Here is a 21,248-nt window from a genome sequence, read left to right on the forward strand (position 1 = left end):
GCCAGGCACTGTGCTGAGATTACACAGGTGTGTAGTACTGAGCTTGTGTGTGTGTATTGTAGCTATGCATATAGAATTGCTCAATAACAAAGGTCATCTTTAAAGCAATGTGACTGATCTTTAACCAATAAACTAAAATGTCCCTATTTAGATCACTGTTATCGCCTTCAAATTAGTTATCTTTTAAGACTATTCCTTATTCATTACATTGTAGTCACACTTCATGGAGCTTTACAAGGTAAATGTGTGAAGTGTAAATGGATAGTGTGGTCAAGGAGAGGTAGAGGACAATAGGGGTGCAAGTTAGCTATTAATATTTTGCTCCATTCATCAACGAATTAATGTATATGTCATAGGAGTTTTATCTGTTTTACTAAGATATTAATTGTGATTCAAAATTGACTGTATGTCTAAGTCTGACTAGGAAATGTCTGCCCTTATGTGTGCATCCTATATCAGATTATTTTCAGTGCAGAATGGGAACTTCTTTAGAGATATGCCTAATTGAACGAAAATTAAGTTAATGTAACAGTAGTATTTATTATAAGTTAGCCAAATATTGTAAGTGTGTACAATGGTGTAGCTTCATTGTCTTCTTCATACTGTTTAAATGAAGGGTTATTTTACTCCATAGTTGCCTTTGAATCTCTTTGGTTGCTTTAGTTTACTATTCAGAACAATTCCCACTTATTGGCCACGCTCCTGGACATGCTCTCCCCACCAAGTCATTTTGCCTTCATTCCTTTATGAGTTGTATCAAGTTATCCAGTGGTACGAGGTGAGAAGTCGGAACCTGGGACAGTCAACAGACCCAGGCTCCAGACCCTGGCACTGCCTTAACAACCTTTGGTCCTTAAGTTGTTCACCCTCATCTGAAATGTGGCCTCCTCATTTATCTGATACAAATAGCATCTAATCAAAAATAGATCAGGATTGAGTGAATGTACTAAAAAGCACTTAACACAATGTTACCAGATAGCACAACTTCATAAACTCGCTCCTTTGGTTATTATGTTATTTATAGTGTCTATATTGCTTTATATTTTATTTAAAATAGTTTTTACCCATTATGCTTTAGTATATGAAGCTTAAAGTAATAAGTTCTAGATATATTTTATTTACATTTAGCATGCACATGCCAAATATAACATAGCTTGAATACCTGTGATGTTTAAGGTTTGTGCTTTCAAAAAGTATTTATTAATAGAAATGATTCTCATTATTTGACTGGCCTGTCATCTAGTTCCCAGGAAAAGGTTAAAATGTACCTTTGGCTGTAGGGAGTTTAACCAGATTTGCTGGACTCCCTGAGAAAAAGGTGCACACTAGGCATGAAGTCTGCCTCTCTTCCTTTGCAGTTCATTTGGGCATAATAGCAGGTTGGTTCCCCGTGGGGTCCTGCCTTTATGTTCCTGCTGAATTTGACTGCAGTCCTATATTTCACTCTCAAGAAATGTTGCCCAGAGGCACAAAGGTAGACCCACAAATTACCAGAGGAGGCCGCAGCTGTCTGAGGCAGGTGAGGCCCCGAGAAAATATGAAACATAGAGAATATATTAAAAGGCAAGTCTCCACCCGAAAAATATGATATGAAATTCCATTATGAAAATAATTCCAGATGGACAAAGGCTTTAAAATGATCTTTATGGCCTCATCTACCTATACAGAGAGGATACTTACACACACACACACACACACACACACACACACACACACACACACACACGATGATTTTATGCTCAGGTTTACCTGTTACTGGCTGTATTTAACTACAAATGTCTGTAATTGTGTGTATTTGATGTATTTTAAGGTCTCATTTTCGCTGTATATACTGAATTCTAAGGTATACATTATTGCACAAATAGTAAATATATATTAACTAACATAGAAGTCTGAGGAGGTATTTCACACACCTTTTTTTAAGGATACTCCTGCTCAATAATTAAAATTAGATTGTGTGAGAAATAAAAGCAAAAGAAATCAATCAAAATAATGTTCAATACAATCATAATTCAGAAGACACAGAATAGACAGTTTGTAGTTATAAAAGAGGGATTGGTTTTGTGTTAATGTTTATTTAGTTAAAAGCTGCATTTTTTTTTTTTTGAAGAACCATAATAGATTTAGGAAAAGAGAAAGAGAGCTGAACTGCCCTGTTTGAGTTGGAAGCAGGAAACCAGGAGTCCAACTTAATTTGGGATTTCCCTTTCCCCTTCCCTCTGTTTCTCTTCTTCACCCTTGGAATTGAGGGTTCTTTAGCAATCTACGGGAATGTAACTGTTAGAATAAAAAAGTCATTTTTATTACATAGAAGTTGATGAAATACACAAGGAACATTTCCAGACTCATAAATTACTGAGATAAAACACAAAATTTCTGTTTTCTTCACTTTTTACTTAGTCACTGCCATTCATGGTTATTTTTATTATTCAAATTACACTAAAACTTCAATTGCCTGAAGAGCAATTATTAGCCAACTTCAACTAGAACACAAACTAAAAGCCCACAGCTTATTTTAAAAGAACACTTTGTGTAATTAAAATAGATACCACAAAGTGTATGCATAAAATCTTTGTACTTTTGTTTTTAAATTTCCATAATAAGAACTTTAAAAAATAAAGGCACATGATAAGAAATTATGAAAAGATTTTTAAAGTGGTCTTTCAGAGTATATCACTTCAGATAGTTGTTTTACTTTGTGGAAGGAGGAATACAGCCTTGGAGATACTCATGCTTTGCTTAGATACTGAAGGATAATCCTAATTGTGCTTTTGGAAATCTTACAGTGTTAACAATTTTGATCACACCTTCTACCCTGAAAGGGGATTCTGTGATAAGGTCATAAAACATGGCACCTTTGTCCTTGCCTGCCCCTGACACTCCTGGTTGCATTACTACTGCACCAATAATAAATATTTCTTTAAAACCCGCCCTGTGCTGTCATGATGGAAGCAATAAAGTAAATGAAAATATTTTCCAAGAAACTTCTTGTCCTTTACTCCTGCAGAAACCATTCATTCCAACTTTATGTACTGTTGTGATGATTGAGATGATCGGATTTCTCAACCTGTCCAACAACCTTAGGAGCCACTGAAAATAGCTGTGGCAACAGCAGAGAGAGAGAAATACATAGACAGACTTAAAACCATGCAGCATAATGTGGGAACAATTAGAGCAGAAATGCCAAACAATTGTTTCATGGGCCACATTCTTCTCATAAACATGTGTTGCTTAGCTCTCATTATGTTGGTCATCTACCCAATATTTTTTTGTTCGTTTGTTTCATTGCTAACACTTACGAATAGGTGATTCACGTTTTTTAAAAAACAACTTCAAGTCTCTCCTGAAAAATTGAAGATCTGGCAGCACTGAATCCATTCTTGGGAGTTTAGATTGACTGCAATGTATTTGGGATCCAGTTTGCCACCACCTCCACTTTTGGGGAGGGCATTTTAATATTCGCAATCCCCACTCACCTCCATTCTCTCCCTAACACTTAGTGTTGGTTTGCTATTTATCTTTGTTCATTGTCTTAACAGCCTGGCTTAAAAGAAACTAAACAACATATTTGTTGCATCTGAGTCTCCATCAAAAGGGATGAATAGGAAGGCAGGGTTAGTGGGCGGAATGGTATAGAAAGAAAAGGAGCAAGTGCATTTTTTTTTTTTAATGGAAGAGAATATTTCTGCAAGTGATATGCAAAAGAAAAGTGTGTCTGTTTCAAAATAAAGCAGCTTTCTCATTTATTTTACCTACATGGCCCTTTAAGTCTGTAAATGAAGAGCCCTTCTATAGTTTTGAGCACAGCTTCTTATTACAGTTGAATAAAATCATAATAATCAAGGAAATGTTTGACTAGGCCTAATAAATGCTGTTTAAAAAGATAAAGAAGTATGTAAAACTCTCCAGAAATATTTCTGTCTAAAAGAGTTAATATAAGAAACTTTTGGTATATACGTTGAACCATATTAAATTGCCAATATTTAATAAGTGTTGTCCCACAAAAATGGCACCCTCACATTAATTAACCAACTGTAAAAGAGCAAGTTTTTTCTGCCTGTTTATTTCACTGAAATGGAGCTCCTTCTTTCCCACAGTACCCACTAAGTGATTTGGTGCTTTATCTGGGTTAATAAAATTCATAACGTACTGATAAACAGTTACAGATATTATGTGAATCTTATAAAAGCAATTAAAATGTAAAGTATCGTTCTTCATTACAGTCTGCAATATAGCTTATGTTCATGGATATGTTAATATACTCTGAGTCTAATGATTGAGAAGTTTGCAGTTGATAAGCCCTTCATTACGAGAAGATAGTACCTTTACAAGTCTTTTAGCCCCCTGAGATGTAATCCTCTCCCTGGAGAGGCTTACCCTGTTTAGCATCTAATAAATATGTCCTAGAAATTAACTACATTGCACTTCGTTAGTTCCCTTCTATGGATGCAACATTCTGCTTTTATAGAGTTCACCTAAAAGAGATCATCACCTGAACTTCAGTAGATTTTTTTTTAATGAGGCTTCAGAAAATACAAAGGATTTAAAGAGAAGCTTTGAGGGGATACAATTTTATTTAAAATCTTTCACTTCTTGGTGTCTGAACAATTCTTCCAAGTAATATATTTAGTGCACACAAATACTTTTAAGCACTTAGTGGTTACTGTATGCTGCATGCATGTCTAAAAAGAAATGAAATGTAATAATTAATAAAGAACTACATTATCTGATATTCTTTAATTGGAGCAGTTAGCTTTTGTTGAAAGCATAAAATTCCAGAGAACTAAATTCTCCATTTTAACTTTTAAGCTACTATCACTGAGGATAAATTGCCTTGCTTAAACTAATAATAGTTTGTTTATAACTGTATATATAAATATTTATGATATTACTGATTTGAGGGAACCATCAATCATAGCCTATTTTCTTGGAGACATTTCTCTCTGGACCTGAAAAATAGTTGACTGTATTTAATGACTATTACATACATTGTGGATAGATGACGGAATTAAGTAAATAGAAGCACAATGTAATTTATCAAAATTTGCTACAATTAAACTGAGTTAAGTTCTCTTACTAAAAGACATACCTAATCAAGTCATGTTAATACATTTATCTTAGCAAAAGCTTGTGTCTTTACTGAAGATATTATTTTGCATAAAATAGCAGATGTTTACTTGTTTGTTTTCAAATATCTTGAAATAAAAATATTTAGTGTATTAAGGTACTGGCAAAATCAGAAAAAGTGTTTAAAATATGTTATAACAGAAAAATTTAAATTGTAGAAACTGTTCTTTGAGACTATGTGGATAATTTTTAAGCATTTGGGATTTAATTTCAAATCTTATTTTATTTACTGGTAAATATAGTATTCTAGTTGATAAAATAGTTAAAGTACATCCCAATGGTTTTTAAAATATTGTACTTACCCGTACAGATTAACCTAAATTTAGAGCAGAATAATATAAAATATAGAGCAGAGTAAGTGCAGGGACCAGGAATAACTAAAATGATATTTTTATTATTTAACTATTAGGTTTACATTTTTTTCAGAATATAGTGCTCACCCTTAACAATAAGTTGTCCTGTTTTTATTCTGCCTTTGGTTTTTTGCTCTTAATAGACTAGATATGTGACATACATACATATAGAGAGGCTGACCTTTCCTTTAATTACATATTTTAGTCAAGCCCAAAGGAAGCAATCTTTACTGAATGCCTAAAACTGGAACAATTAGGAGAGACCACAGATTTCCCATGCTCTTTCTGATCAGTTGAAGTGGCTGATAAACCACATGCATTTATCTTCTCTCCCTTCGAATATCTTGCTAAAATGACATTGAAGGGAAGAAGAAAGCAGATGAGAGATGTCAACACATTTTTAGAAAACAAATCTGAAGTATTTCTTAACAAAGCAGAGGAATTCATAAAATAAAACTTAAAAGGGCGATATGAAAACAAACTGAAAAATGAGGTTAAGAGGAAGCAGAGGCAATGCTGATAGCAAAAGACAACATCAAAAACCCTAAGTACTCTTGTCAGAGAGAAGAAAAGCAATTGCATCCTTGAAAAAGAACAGGCTGCTATGAAAGAAAGAAGGGGTTTCCAGCTTGAATGCATCCACCAAATGTCCAGCACCTTGTATAGAAATTGATCTAAATGAAGGCATATCACGATTAAATTTTAGATTTTTAAAGATAGAAAGGAAATTCCAAAAGTTACCCAAGAAAGAAAACAGGATCCATGCTACAGATTAGAAATGAGTGGCTCCAAATCTTTTAAAAGCATCTCTGAAAAAAAATCTCATAAAAGTAATCATTTTTACTATATATAAGTGTAGCAAGTCAATACATTGTATACCTTAAACTTACAGAATGTTATATGTCAGCTATTTCAATAAAGCTGGGGAAATAAAGCAACATAGTAAGCTAGAAGACAATGAAGTAGTGCCTTTAAAACTAAGGAGAAATGGTTTCCAACCTAAAATTTTATACACTGCCCAACTATTAATTAACTGTGAAAATAAAATAAAGATGCTTTTAGACATTTAAGGACTCAAATTTTATCTCCCATTAATCCTTAAGAAAATGAATAAAAGTTATTAACTCACAATAGAGGGAAATCCTGGGACCAATGGGACAGCTGAAAAAGAAAATCTTAGGATTTCTGTGCACCTATCTCTAATAATCTTCAATTCAGCCAGAAACAGGTGTTTAGAGGACTTCAGAAGGAGAACATTGAGATAGGAGAGTGTGTTTTGGTAATGGAACTAATAAGTTAATGTATTTGAGCTTTGGGGGAAATATCGGTAGGGATTTGAACTATTTGTAGGAACATTTAAAAAAAATAGTGATCGTTTTTGTTTACAAAAAAGTAAACAAAATATGAGGCAAATATAAACTCCAGATAAAAACTGAGAAATCCAAGTTGGCTGTAGTACACTACTCGGCTCAGCAGTGAACAGTATTTACATTATTATAACAATATAGATATCTTCTATTTTATTTATTCTCCCTAACCACACTGAAAGCAAGGACAAGGACTTTCTTTTACTCTGTTATTTTATACTAGTGGCCTGGTGCACGAAATTTGTGCACGGGGCGGCGGGGGGGGGGAGGGTGTCCCTCAGCCCGGCCTGCACCCTCTCCAATCTGGAACCCCTCAGGGGATAACCGGCAGTTGGACATCCCTCTCATAATCCAGAACTGCTGGCTCCTAACCGCTCGCCTGCCTGCCTGCCTGCCTGATTGCCTCTAACTTCTTCTGCCAGCCAGCCTGCAGCCTGGCCAGGGGGAGGAGATATGGGCAGTTGGCTGGCCTGCCTGCTGGTCGAACTCCTGGTCGAGGGGGCAATTTGCATATTAGCCTTTTATTATATAGGATATACACTGAGTGGCCAGATTATTATGCATTCAGAGATCATAATAATCTGGCCACTCAGTGTATATTTCAATAATACCTTCCAAAAATATTCATATTTTTTGCTGATGTGACTCAGGTGGGCATTTTTGAGAATCTTTTTGGGGGTTTTATGTTATCATAGAGAACAACCGAGTTGTCGTGTGCATAGTTTTCTGTTTCCTTTAAGATTCTTTGGTTGCAAGTAACAGAGATCAGCAGAACCTATTTAAGTGAAAACAAAATCAGGAACAAAAGCCAAGAAAGTATTGGAAGAAAATAGGATAATTCCCAGAATCAAAGTAAAAACTAAATAAGGTAGGCCTTGGTAAAGACAAGAATATGGGATCAAAGGGAGTTGGGACGAATAGGAGTCTCTTTAGTGAACCTCCCCCAGGACGGATCATCTCCAGCTGTTTTTCTTCTGAAGTCATTCCAGGTGGAATTCACATATCTGCCCGAGAGAGTCAGGTTTGGGACACATGCCCACCTGCAGCCTGGAGAAGGGAGGGAACCTTTGATGACAGCCCCCCACGCTAAGGAAAATTGAGGGTTTGTTACCAGAAAGTGGGAATGGAGACTGGAGAGATAGAAACTACTGATGTCCCCTATCATTGCCTCCCTTTAAACGTGCGGTAAAGTAAGCCTCTCTCCCACTTAGTATGCCCCTGGGGGAATTAGTTGATTTAGTTTCTTTATCAGATCTGCTCCTTCATTCCTTTCAAAGTAATTACAGGCTGCTTCTTCCCTGTCTCCTGACACTGATTATTAGCTAAAGCTAATTCATCAGCTAGATATAGGTGAAACACCTTTAGCTATCTTTTCGAAAAAGCTTAGTAAATTATTTGTCATTCTCCAAACCAAGAATTGTTCTCCCTATAAGTAAAAGTTTATTAGCTACCGTGAGAGGTCTTTGGGTTCAGCCATTTTCTGTCCCAGCTATAATTAGAAAGCTAGACAAATGGTATTAACTCCCAGGGAAAAAATCCACACACATACTCTTTTTAATAAATCCAATTTACTCTATTTGCTTGGTGTTAACAACTGTTAATGTTATGTCCAAATTCCTTTCCTTCCATGTTGAAAAGAACTGTATCACTACATCCAGTACATACAAATGGATAGTTAATTACATGGCACAGAGGGTGCTGTGATTCATCACAGCAATGTGAAAGCGACTGTTGCCAATTGTCAGCTTTTTCCAAACTACATAGTGTTATATGGTTTATGTCCTAATCAATAGTGGCAAAGCTCCAGAAAGAAATACTACCTAGATGTCAGGGGCTCATTAAACTGATCAGTGTGCAACCCTTCATCAGTGATTTCCAAACCTGGCTGTGTATCAAAATCACTTGATGACATTTTTTTTTTTTAAAAAAAAGAAAGATAAGAAAAAGCCTCCTGGCATTCACCTCCAAAGACACTGAATCAGAATATTCTGGTTGGGTTGGAGACAAATTCAGGATTTTTCAAGGCCTGGGGTTTATATTATTTGGGGTCTCTCTTTTAGAAAAAGAATACAAAAGTATCTTTTACATATTTTATGAAAATACATTACCATGTGAACACACTTGTAGGTCCCAGACCCTTGTAAAGGTCCATATAAATGATGGGTCCTGAAGCTTCATTAGCCTCAGATTGCGTCTACCTGTGTGTTAGGGCCTAGGAATAGATGCGTTTGTATGTCGTGCCTGTGTGTGCAACTGAGCACATACACCTGTGTGCATGGTTCAAGCTCCCAGGTGAGGGGACCCAAAGTGGGACCCTCCCTTCTCTCTCAGAAACAAAAAGAATATAGAAAGTTTAGTGTTCTGCAAATTTTAATCTAGTTCTCAAATAACTTTAAAATTTCAAGTTGAAATACTCTTATTTGCATGTTTTTATTTCCCTTGCCCCTTTTATGGTAAAAAGGCCCATAAGCAAAAATGATTGCCAGTATCTAAACTAGTCGAGGCTCCGGACAACTGCTGAGTTACAACTGCTCTGGTTACAGTGAGTGGGGGAATGATAGCTCAACTTTCTGCGTCTAGTTTCAGTTTGCAGATTTAATATGATTTTAGCTATTGCATTTTGGCACCAGCAAATGTGTATGTTAGCCTTGGGGAGCACTGGGTTAGAGAGAAACCCCACTGTAGGAACTGTCAAGTTCTTCACTTTACTCTGGTAAAAGTAAGTGATCTGTACATTAGCACCTTTTAAAAAACTTGTTTTTAATCCTTTGTAAAAGTAAAACATGCCTAGTGTTGAATTTTTTAATGCAAAAACATGTAAGGAAAAATATATATTACCTATAATCTCCCAAAGATAACCTATAGTCATCACAGTGATTGACATACTGTAGCTACTCAATCAATATTTGTTTTTAGAATAAAAGAATGAGTGTGAACTCCAGAGAATACAAAGAGACCCTTTCTGAGCATTTTTCCCTAAGTGCTTATAATTGTGATATCTAAGATGCAGATATCTAAGTGAACATATATTGAACTCTAACAAGTAAAGGCTATATGCTAGACAATGATGTTATAAAGATGAGTAAAAGTGGTCTTTGCCCCTCTCAGTGGAATTCACATCCAGTGGAAGAAACTAATATATTCCTAGCAGTACAAGGACATTTAGACACACAAGGGCACAAGAGCAGCTATGTAAAATCCCATGTAGGAAATGTCTTTCAAAGCTAAGTGCTAAAAAAAAAAACCACTTCTTTTCTCTTGACATCCTTGACTCTTCTCTTTCTCTCAAGCTACATCTAGTCTATCAGCAAATACTGTTGTTCCTATTTTAAAAAATCGATTCACACACTTCTGCTCCTTCTCTCCATCTCTGTTGTGCAGCCCCGGACCAAGTCCCTGCCCCGTGTCCTCTGCGGAGCTGCAGTGGCCTGCGTATTGTCTCCCTGCTTTTCTTCCACTCTGTCCTCCACCCAGAAGCCGAGGAGTCTCTTGACAATTTTAAGTTCCATCACACTTAGGACCCCCACATCTCCAGTGGATCCCCATTTCATTTAGAGTGAAAGCCAGTGTCATTCAGTTGGCCTGTAAGGTGATTTTGTCCACTCCCTTTCCTATCAGTTCCCTAATCTCACATCCACTGGTCATCACTTTGCTCCTTTGTTCATTCTAGAACAAGCCAGCAGCCGCCTGGCACGAGGTTTTCACCGCACAGAATGCCTTCCCTTCCTGGATGACTCGCCGCCCAGCCCCTGGCAGATCTTTGTTCCAGTGTCACTTTCTCCGTCAGGCCTTTCCTGTCCACCTTCATGAAAATCGCAGCAACCCACCCCTGGTTCCTGCTTTATCTTTCTCCAAATCATTATCGCCATTTGAAAGATTATGTAGTCTGGTTATTTATTTGTACTCATAACCCAAACTCCATGAAGGCAGGGATTAGACCTTTTCACTCCCAGCTCCTAAAACGTTCCCTGGTTCGTAGGTATTCATTAGTATCTGTAGAAAGAAAGCGGAGATAATGTTCACTCTGCTGACATCTTCCGTGGTTTCTTCCCCTTTCAATATCGAGATACTTTTACAATGTGTATTGGGCAGTCTGACAGCCACATCTGTTCTCCCCAACCTTGGCGTCTGCTTAAGGGGTGGTCGCTGACATTGCATCCTGCTCTGTGCACGCTGGGTCGGTGCACGCGTGTATCTGACACCTGCTCGGAACGTGCTCTGTCTGGATGGTGGTCTGAAAAGTCCAGTTCAGGAAGGTGGACAAGGCAGGTATATGACAGTAACATATGTTTCCATATCCACAAACCAACATAGGTAAGCCCATAATTCACTTCTCATAAAGTCAGAAAAATCTGGTGTCAGGTTGATGCAGGCTGGAATGAAAAAGAATAATTGAACCAGGGACGTAGGGTTCTCAGCTCACGTTAGAGTGGTAAGACTTTTATTTTTTTCTTCCTCATCTTGGATTCTAAAATTTAATAAGGGAACTGTCAGGGGAACCTGAGGTTCCACTCCAAGGCTTGGTCACCACCACACACAGCACCCCTGAGACCAGAGCCGCCGGCCCGGTTCCTGCTGAGTGATGGTCAGTTCTAAACATGCCCCTGGTTCGCTGGTTCGTTACATATTCAAACATAGTTTCTACCAAGCCAATCAGATTTGTGTCTTTGTGCTGTTAAAGTAAAAATAATTAGGAAGGGATAAAGGAGGGAAAATACTTATCCTTGCTCCTGATGCATTCAAAGACCTTTAAAAAAACAATCCTTCCCTTGAACTCTTATTTTTCCACCAACTTGTTTATTTCAGAGGAAGGAGAGCTGATGCAGCCTATAAATAATGCCTAATTTCCGTTTCAGGACATACAGGGCAGGATAGGCTCTCCCAGAGGTGCAGGGCCACACCCGGCCTGCTCCCTCTGCGAGGCAGTTCTTGCCTGCTGCTATTATGAATGCAGCGAGCGGAGCTGTGTGAAGTGGATGCCCTTACGTGTGGCATCTTGAAAATTCTAGCACAAGGCAAAGTTTTCACTGTAATGTTACCCACCATTGCTGGACAATTTTTGTATTGTGTTTATTTTTCCCTTGATTTTCAGAGGTTTAGAGTTCTTAAATAAAGCATACTCCACCGTCTTTGAAATTTCCATATATAAATGAGAATTTTGGAAAGTTTTCGGTAACCTTTTTTTCCTTGAATTTACTTTCTTGTTTTAAGGAACTTTAAGACTTTTCATGTCTCCAAAGGATAGACTAAGTTTATTTTACTGATACTTTCCTTCAAATGGCAAGAAAAATTATCTGCTGTCCAGAAAGCTATTCTTTTATTTTTTTTTAATTTCTTTATTGATTAAGGTATCACATATTTGTCCTCGTCCCCCCATTCCCATCCCACACCCCTCCCCACACATGCCCCCACCCCCCTGTTGTCCTTAACCGCCGGTTAGGCTCATATGCCTGCACACAAGTCCTTTGGTTGATGTCCCCCTTTACCCCCACCCTTCCCAACCCCCCCCCCCCCCCCCCGAGGCCCGACAGTCTGATCCATGCCTCCTTGTTTCTGGGTCTGTTCTTGTTCATCAGTCTATGTTGTTCATTATTTCCCCTAGATGAGTGAGATCATGTGCTATTAGAAATACACTTATAAGAACCGAAAATGAGACAAGCAATAATGGTTATGGTGACAGGCAAATGAATCAGTGTGTAGTGAGTTTCTTTCTGGGCCAACAGTTCTTTTGAGACCCAATTTCAATGTCCAACAGTTCCTTATGTGTACATGTCAGCACTGACATTTCAGTTCTGGATGGTGGACAAATGGTGGTAATGCAGATCTGACTCTGTCTGGTTTGGTCCTGGGCAATCTGCAGTGATGCACAGCTGCTAACTGCTAGTATGGGAAGGCCACATCAGCGTCTTCCGTCTCGGGACTGCTTCTCTTCTGTCTTCATGGCTGGAGTAGTCCTGTCGATTCCTCTCTTGCTGGAATCCACATGGTCTCGGAGTTGTTTTCTGAAAATATACAAACATATTCTCGACCAAAAGTTAATAAAAGAATATGTTTGTATATTTTCAGAAAACAACTCCGAGAAAGCTATTCTTTGTTATAGTCTAAAAGTAGAAAAATTATCTATGTTCCTTCCCTCTTCGTCTACAGGCAATAAGCTATGACACCTTGAAAAGAGGCACAACATCATTCGTCTTTAATGAAATGAAAATTAAAACTCACAGAGAGGTGCCGCTGCACACCCACTAGAATGGGTGTCACCAAAGAGACAGACATTATCAATTATCGGCATGGATTTGCAGATACTGGAATCTATATATGTAACTGGTGGGAATGTATAGCTGCTTTGAAAAACATGTTGGCAGTTTCTGCTGAAGTTAAACATATATTTATGCAACCTAGAAATCCCACTCCTAGGTATTTACCCAAGTGAAATGCGAACATATATTCACACAAAGACATGTATGCTAATGTTCATAGCTGCTTTATACATAGTGGCCAAAGAGTGGGGAGAGCCCAAACATAATTCTGCAGTAGGATGGAATACTATACAGCACTGAGAATGAACTACCAGTACACATACCAGTGTAGATGAATCTCATGAACATAATGGGCATCAAAAAATCAGAAATAGTAATGTTGGATATATGACTCTATTTATACAACAAAAATAACCATCTGTTTGTCAAGACCATGGTTATCCTGTTGAGGGAATAGTAGTGACCAGAGCGGGGGATGACAGGGCTTTGCCAGAGCAGGTTATGCTCTGTTTCTGATCTGGAGACTATTCCACAGCTGTGTCCGCTTTGTCAGAATTCATCAAGTAATACCCTTGGGATCCGTGCAATTTTTTGCATGTATGTTATAGGTCCAAAAAAGTTTCATTAAAACTATAAAAAAAAAAAGTGACACTGATTTTCAGAGATCCAGGGGTCCTAGAAAATCATTCTTTGTATTTTCCACTTTGAAGACTTTACAATCTAGTAGCAAGACAGGCCTGTTGATAAATAGTTCTAATATGAAACAAACTCTGATACAAAGTCTTCATTAGAATGAAATAAAGAAAAAATATTTACAAAAAGGGACAGCCTGGGAAAATATCATAGAGTGCAATCACTGTTGAGTTTACTACATAATAATTAATTGGAAAAATGTACTGTATAAAAATGGAAGGGAGGGATATAAGTTAGAAATAAAGGGATGAAAAGGTATTGGTTTCTCTACAAGAAGTCACTACTGTGTGAGAGGCAGCGCTGCTTTACAGTGTCAGAACACATGAGCTATTTATATCCTTAAAATGCGTTCTTTTGTTTTTAGTTGACTGACTTTGCCCGAATTGTAGGTTATTCTGTTCAGTGGTGCTCAGCCCGGCTGCACATCGGGATCACAGGAGCTTTTGCAGCTGCTCCAGAGGTGGGACTCGGGCATCTGGACTTTTTCTAGGCGCCTGTGCTTCTGCTGACCTGCTAGGGCTAAGAGCCTCTGCTGTCGTCCCCGCGGGCTAGAGGGGGCCTCACGGGGACCATCACACAACAACGAATGTCTCTGAAAGTGTCAGTTCTTTGTTTTCGGAGCTTCTGTGGTTTCCACAAAGAAGAGCACTTTTCATATTTGTCTCTTTGTATTTGTGCCAAGAAATTTCTTTGCAAGTGGCTTTTATCCAAGTATTACATGAAAGACGTTAATCCTACTGCTAAATTTTAACCCTAATTCTTTCAAGCACTAGGGCATTTCTTCTGATTTTATTCCAGGTACCTAGATCCATAGCAGAAGGTAGGACTGGGAAGGACAAAATGACCCATGCAGGTCACTTGTTAATGCACTCATATGACTAATCTTCCTATGAGGAAAAAAAAAAAAGTATTTTTAGTCCCAGCCTTTATATATCAGATCTTTCAGTGCGAAAATAATACCTGCTTTCACTTACAAAAGTGAAAGTCCTCTATTTAGTTCACTCACTATCTATTATTAGCTTCTCCATGTTTTAATCTCTTTGTTTTGAAATAATTTTAGAATTATAGCCAAGTCGCAGAAATAGTAGAGGTATAGTCAGCGACCTCTAAAGTTACAATTTATATAACCATAGTACAATTAACAAACTAGGAAATTGACATTGAAACATTAAGATTAACTAAGCTGCAAATCTTATTTGAATTTCACCAGTTTTCCCCTTAATTTCCTTGTCTGTTCCAGAATCCAATCCAGGGTACTACTATGTATTTTTTAAAAAATATATTTTTATTGATTTCAGAGAGGAAGGGAGAGGGAGAGAGAGAGAGAGAGAGACATCAATGATGAGAGAGAATCACTGATTGGCTGCCCCCTGCATGCCCCACACTGGGGATCGAGCCCGAAACCCAGGCATGTGCCCTTACCAGGAATTGAACCATTACCTCCTGGTTCATAGGTCGACACTTAATCAGGAAGTCATGCCAGCCGACCCATACTACTCTGTATTTAGTTTTCTTGTCTCCCTAGACTCCTTCAGTCTGTGACACTTCCTTACTCTTTTTTATATTTCATTATCTTGACCCTTTTTATGAGTACTGGTGAATTATTTTGTAGACTGTTTCTCAGTTTGGTTTGGTTTGAGGTTTTCTGATGAGTAAGTTGATATTATTCATTTTGGCATATATGTGTTGTTACTGGTAGTGCTAACCTTGATCATTTGTGGAAGGTGGTATCTGCTGGGTCTCTCTACTATGAAGTTATGATTTTTGAAAATTGTTAAATGTCTTTGGCACTCTGCCCATATTCTGTTTTTCCTCAAACTTTCACCAACAGATTTTAGCATCCACTGGTAGAGCTTGCCTGCAACAGTGATTACTGTGGTTTTCGCCTGATTTTTTTTTTTTTTTGTATTTCTCTCATTCCGTACACATTTTTTTTTATTCTTCTGTAAGGAAGATCTGCCCCTCTTTGTCTATTTATTTATTTGATCATTTATATCAGTAAGGACTTATAGATGCGTTTCCAGTTTTTGAATTATAATCCAATGCTATCACTATTTGATGCTCATATTGTTCCAGATGTGGCCATTGGCAGCTCTTTCTGTTTGGATTCAGTGTCCTCTTGGCATGCCCTCATTCCTTTTAAGCATTTTTTTGTGTGTGTGTGAACACAAGATGTTCCAGCCTCATCTTGTATTTTCCCTGCCCCAGACCTGGAATCAACCATTTCTCTAAGAAGCCCTGATTCCTTTTATTGGAGAATTATGTTTTGGGAAAAAAAAAAAAAAGATCTGGGTGCTAGTAGGTCATTGTTTCTGGGGTGTCATTGCTCTTATCCCTCTCAGCAGAAAAAGATAGGAAATATATGTATGTGTACTAAACCATGCATGAACATACATTATATTTATTAGTTAGTTCTATGTGACCAGCTATGTGTGTATGTGTGTATATATAAAAAATATGAGTTCATTCTAATACTTCTGATTTCAGTTCAGTACCACAGGTTCATTATAATCTCCCCTTTTCTTATTTGTAACCTATTTCTCTAACCGTTCAAAGACTGGCACTCAGTATCTACAATCCTAGATTATACATAAAGTTGTTGCTAAATTGCTCACTCACACCTCTGTGGGAAACGTATTTACCAACTAGAGAATAATATTTGCTGGCAGTCTTTTTTGTTTTGCGCCTTATAATATTCAGTCAAAATCATGTTTTCCAAAGCGACTTCATTCCCATCCCCTTCAGTGTGGTTATATCACTCGGCAGGTTCACGCCGCTCATTGGGAATACAATTAGGATTGATTTGTTGCTGTTTGTTTTCCACTTTGGGGTCCCCCACATTCTAGTTGGCTTTAATTTTTTTATGAGGGAGGTATGTAAAGCATTACTATGGTTCGGAGATTCAAAGCTACAGCCAAAGAGATATTTCAAGAAGTCTCTGTCCCTCCTCACACTCCACCACCACATTTGTGCCCCCTTTCTTTCCTCTCTTTTCCCACCATCCCCCTATAATTAAATAGACTCTATGTTTTCTGGGTAATCTTTCCTGTATTCATTTCTCACAAATGAGCAGATTCATGTTTTTTATTATGTTCCCTTTTGTATGGTGGTAGCACGCCATATTAAGCTCTTTTGCACTTTCATTTCTTCATTGAATGATTTAGAAGTTCCCAGTGATCTACCCCATTTTTTTTCCAGCTTCTTGTGTTAAATTATGAGGGTGTGGCATAGTTTATTTAACCACTCTCTTATGTTTGAGCATTAAGGCTGTTTTCATAAGTTTGCAAGTACAATCAATGCTCCCATGAAAAAACATATATATATATATATATATATATATGATTTTTTCAGGATAGGTTCCTAGAAATGGAATTTATTAGTCAAAATTAAGTGCGTATGTGCCCGTGTTTTTCAGTCACTTTGTATGCCTATTATGGAAATGCCTGTTAATGGGTTGATCTATATCCTTCCTTGATCATCATATGAGTTACTGAATTACAGCTTGTAATTTGTGTAACTTTTTAAAATTTAACTTTATTTGATGCACTTAGCACATAAAGAAAGTATATAAAAATTGCATGGGGATTAGGAATTAGTCTTGCATAATTTATCCCTTTTCAGGGCTCAATAAATATCATTGTAATGTGTCAACAGCCCCTAATGAAGGTAGTAATCATACATACATTTACAGCTCTTCATCCCAGGTGCAGTCTATGGGTTTAATGAACACCAATGGAGAGAAGACAGTTCAAGAACTATAGCAGTGACATAATGACCAAGTACTTATATAATGCTCTCATTTGCCTGGAGCTGTTTATTTTTCAAAACTCTTTCAAGTCTTTTCATTTAAAATCAACTGCACTACTGTAGCATTGTTTGGGGAAATATCAAATAATTCATGACATTAATGTAGTGCAAAGTCCCTTACATGTATCATCTCATGTGAACCTCAAGCCAACAATGTGAAGGCAGGTCATGGAGTCAACATCCCCATTTGTCCAGGTGAGGAAACCGAGACTCAGAAATGTTCAATGTCATCCCGAGGCCAGACATCTACTACATTGTGAGGCTACAAGTGAATTTGAAATCACACTACACGGTTCACAGCTAGCTCATGAGCAACAGTGAAAAAGTATCCAAAGGTAGCATATAGTCACAGAGAGGTAAATTACTCAGTATGCATTTTAGAATTTGAAGATTCCAATAAAGAATCTTATAGTCACAGGCAAATACTTGGCTACCTATAAGCTGTCGTGTTTCACTCCAGAATCATGGTAAAGGGAAATACATCCTGAACACATGTAGCCTACTTCCCCTCCCCCTAACCTCCCAAGTGACTGTTTACTTGGTTGTTCCTCATTTCCACCCAAACCTCCCATCACCCACACCCACGCAGCTGGCCTCTGAGCTCTGGGAATCGTTCTGTCCCCGGGACCCAGCACGGCACCCCTGTGTCCCACCACAGTTCCACATGCTGGTAGTGCAGTGAATTACAATGGCCCAGTGCCTGACCACTGATTCCAACTTAGTAGGTTGGATGGGCACCCAGGGCTGAGAGCCAGCTCTGAGCTTATTCTCCACGTCCCTATTTGCTATCTTGTTATACTGGGAAAGTTACTCAATCTTTCTGTGGCTCATTTTCTGATCTTTAATATGGAAATAACAATACAACTGCATAACATTGCTGTGGATTGAGATAATGCACCTAAAATCCTTAGCCCAGTGCCTAGTACGTGGATAGTCTATAAATATTGGAGAGAAGGCTGTAGAGTGAGAGCTCATGAAGTGTTTGTTGAATAAATGAACAAGTTAAGCAACAACTATGACAAAACAAAAATTGAATACCCTGATGTATCTTCATTTGTCTTATTTACTGTTTATATTTTAATTTGTACAAAAAAGAAAATACCAAACACCAGTGATTTTAGCACCTAGAATAAATTGCTGTTGACTCTACTTGCTTAGGAAGCAGCCTCTGAAAACTCCTCAGATTATTTGGTTTACCTTTTTCTAGCTACTGCAGGGCTTTCATGTTCTAGCCTCAAACCTCAATAAAAGTGCACGATCTACAGCCCCAGGGCCATCTTGCAACTTGTGCTTTGTGGTCTTTTGAAATCTGAGTTTGAGCACTTTGTATTGAAAGGAATTTCTTTTATGTTTCTTCTACTTCGTTCATCATAGGAGATCCTCAGGACATCATAACCGATGTTATGACCATAACAGAGATAACAGCAGTTTTCTTAGGTCAAGAACACAAATGGGATCGGCCTGGGACATTGCTTCTACTACACAAAAATGTCATTCAGACCAATCAGCAAACCTTTGGCAGATCGCCCCCTGGCCCTGCCCTACCTCCTAGGAAAACTAAATACCGAAATAACTCACACGAAGAAGAGAGCATCTGCAAATTAGTGGCATGAGGAACTTCCAGGAAAAATTTTTTCTCTTCTTTTATAGCATTTTCACTGGAAAACACTGGGATCATGATTATTGTTTTTGTAAGCTTTAAATGTCTGTCTTTGATATTTGAAGGAATGGGCATGAGTTTTATGGTTAAAAGAAAAATTACTAAGGTAATTAGCAAAGTGATTTTGCCAAGTATACTTTTATCTGAGCTGTAAGAGTTAACATTTATTCACATGAATAATTCACTCTGCTCTTATTAATCTAGTGAATCAATTCATCCTATCATAGAATGAGGAAATAATTAGCAAACAACTCCTTCCTTTTTAGTATTTGTGGCATTGCTTTAGGGATTTTCATTTACATACCAATGCCACCATAAACATACTCTGGATGGAGTTACTGAAATCTGTTTTTCTGCTCACAAAGGTAGAGGCATGCATGTCTGTCCAATGAGAAGTCCGCAGCAAAGAGCCACATTCACTGATTGGTCACTCTGATGGGGCAGCTGGTTATGAGCAGTGATAAGGAGGGCACCTCAGAGATTATGGGATGAGCATCTGCACGTTAGTACCAGGCTAAACAGTCAAGGAGACTAGAGATGCTGTCATAGTTTTCAGATGACAAGTTTCATTTTATATGTTAATAGGAAGAATACTTCTGATATGAGGAAGAAATTCACTAGAACAAATGCATTCCCTTTACTGCACTATAGCATGGCAACAATTAAATTCAACTGTATGTATAATGTACTCTTAATTCCTAACAGTCCCAGGAAGGACTAATGTGAAAAATATTATATATTCTTACATTTTAAGATCACGAACAGATGGAAAAATTTATGCCAATCAGTAAAGAAATTCATATGCAGTGTTATACACCTCAAAATTGTGTTTATATGGATTTTTCTTTTTAAAAAATTAACGTTATCTTGGGTAAAGTTTAGTTACTACTTGGGGTTTTCTGTAGCATTTTATGTGTAATTCATTTTAATTTGGTCCTTCTGCAGATATGTATGTTTGCAAGTACAGGTAACCTTGCAATGAGTAAAACTGATAAAAGGCTGTGTTCCAATGAAAGGGAAATTATGGAATGATCATTCACTTTGTGAAAGGGTTTGTCATAGGGCAAGCTTTCCTAAAGTATTTTAAATTTAATTTTGTTTATAAGACATGCATTTACACACACCATTTCAGGAACAAATTTAGTGAGGAAATGGGAGAAATGGTCATAATGAGAGAGAGATCCCTTCCACTGCTAATGTTTATTCTGCCTTCTTTCCCCCCGTCTCTTCCCGCAGCGCTGATAGCCATTGGGCGATACAGCATGACCATAGAGACGGTGGATGTTGGATGGTGTAAAGAAATTACAGACCAAGGAGCCACCCTGATTGCGCAGAGCAGCAAGTCTCTGAGATATTTGGGGCTGATGAGATGCGATAAAGTAAGAGTTACCTTTCAAGTTAATTTTGTAAATAGCTGGATATCATTCTCTCTCTCTCTCTCTCTCTCTCTCTCTCTCTCTCTCTCTCTCCATATATGTATTTGGGTATGTATGTATATAGGTATATATGTATACATGTACATACATACATGCACTGTTAACAGCTATGCATTTTAAGATGCCTGGCTTTCTAACCTAATATGACATTATATTTGCATTTCAAAAATGAATTTTGTGCTTATGCAGAAAGAAAAAGTAATCATACTCATAGTCAACTTTGATTTTGACTTCCTACCCTTAAAGCCCATGGACAAAATGTATAATGTTTGCATGGCACGTTGCAACGTGCAGGGTCTAACAGTAAAATTCTGCTCTGGGTTCCAAGTTTCCTGCAGCAGTAAGGTGGAAAGAAAGTGCCAGATTGTTTTTTCCCAATTCAAAGTAATGCAGTTTCAGTGCCCAACATCTATGTATTCTGACTATCTGGGGGGCAAGAATGGGCCAGAATGGGGATATTACATGGGAATTTGCATCTTTCCACACTTTAAGCTGCTGCCTTTAGCACACGCTGAGAAACAGTCCCAGAGGTCCCACTGCAGGTCTGT

General features: G+C 37.8%; 1 protein-coding gene across 1 annotated transcript in view; it reads left to right on the forward strand.

Moving 5' to 3' along the window:
* Positions 1–21,248, forward strand: part of FBXL17 (F-box and leucine rich repeat protein 17) — a 467,471-nt gene that overhangs the window by 422,716 nt on the left and 23,507 nt on the right. The window contains exon 8 of the mRNA XM_028149688.2: positions 20,501–20,643. Within this exon, the coding sequence (XP_028005489.2) occupies positions 20,501–20,643 (143 nt within the window). The remainder of the gene's footprint in view (positions 1–20,500; positions 20,644–21,248) is intronic.

Source organism: Eptesicus fuscus, chromosome 4 (genome assembly GCF_027574615.1).
Source record: "Eptesicus fuscus isolate TK198812 chromosome 4, DD_ASM_mEF_20220401, whole genome shotgun sequence".
NCBI classification, from domain to species: Eukaryota; Metazoa; Chordata; class Mammalia; order Chiroptera; family Vespertilionidae; genus Eptesicus; species Eptesicus fuscus.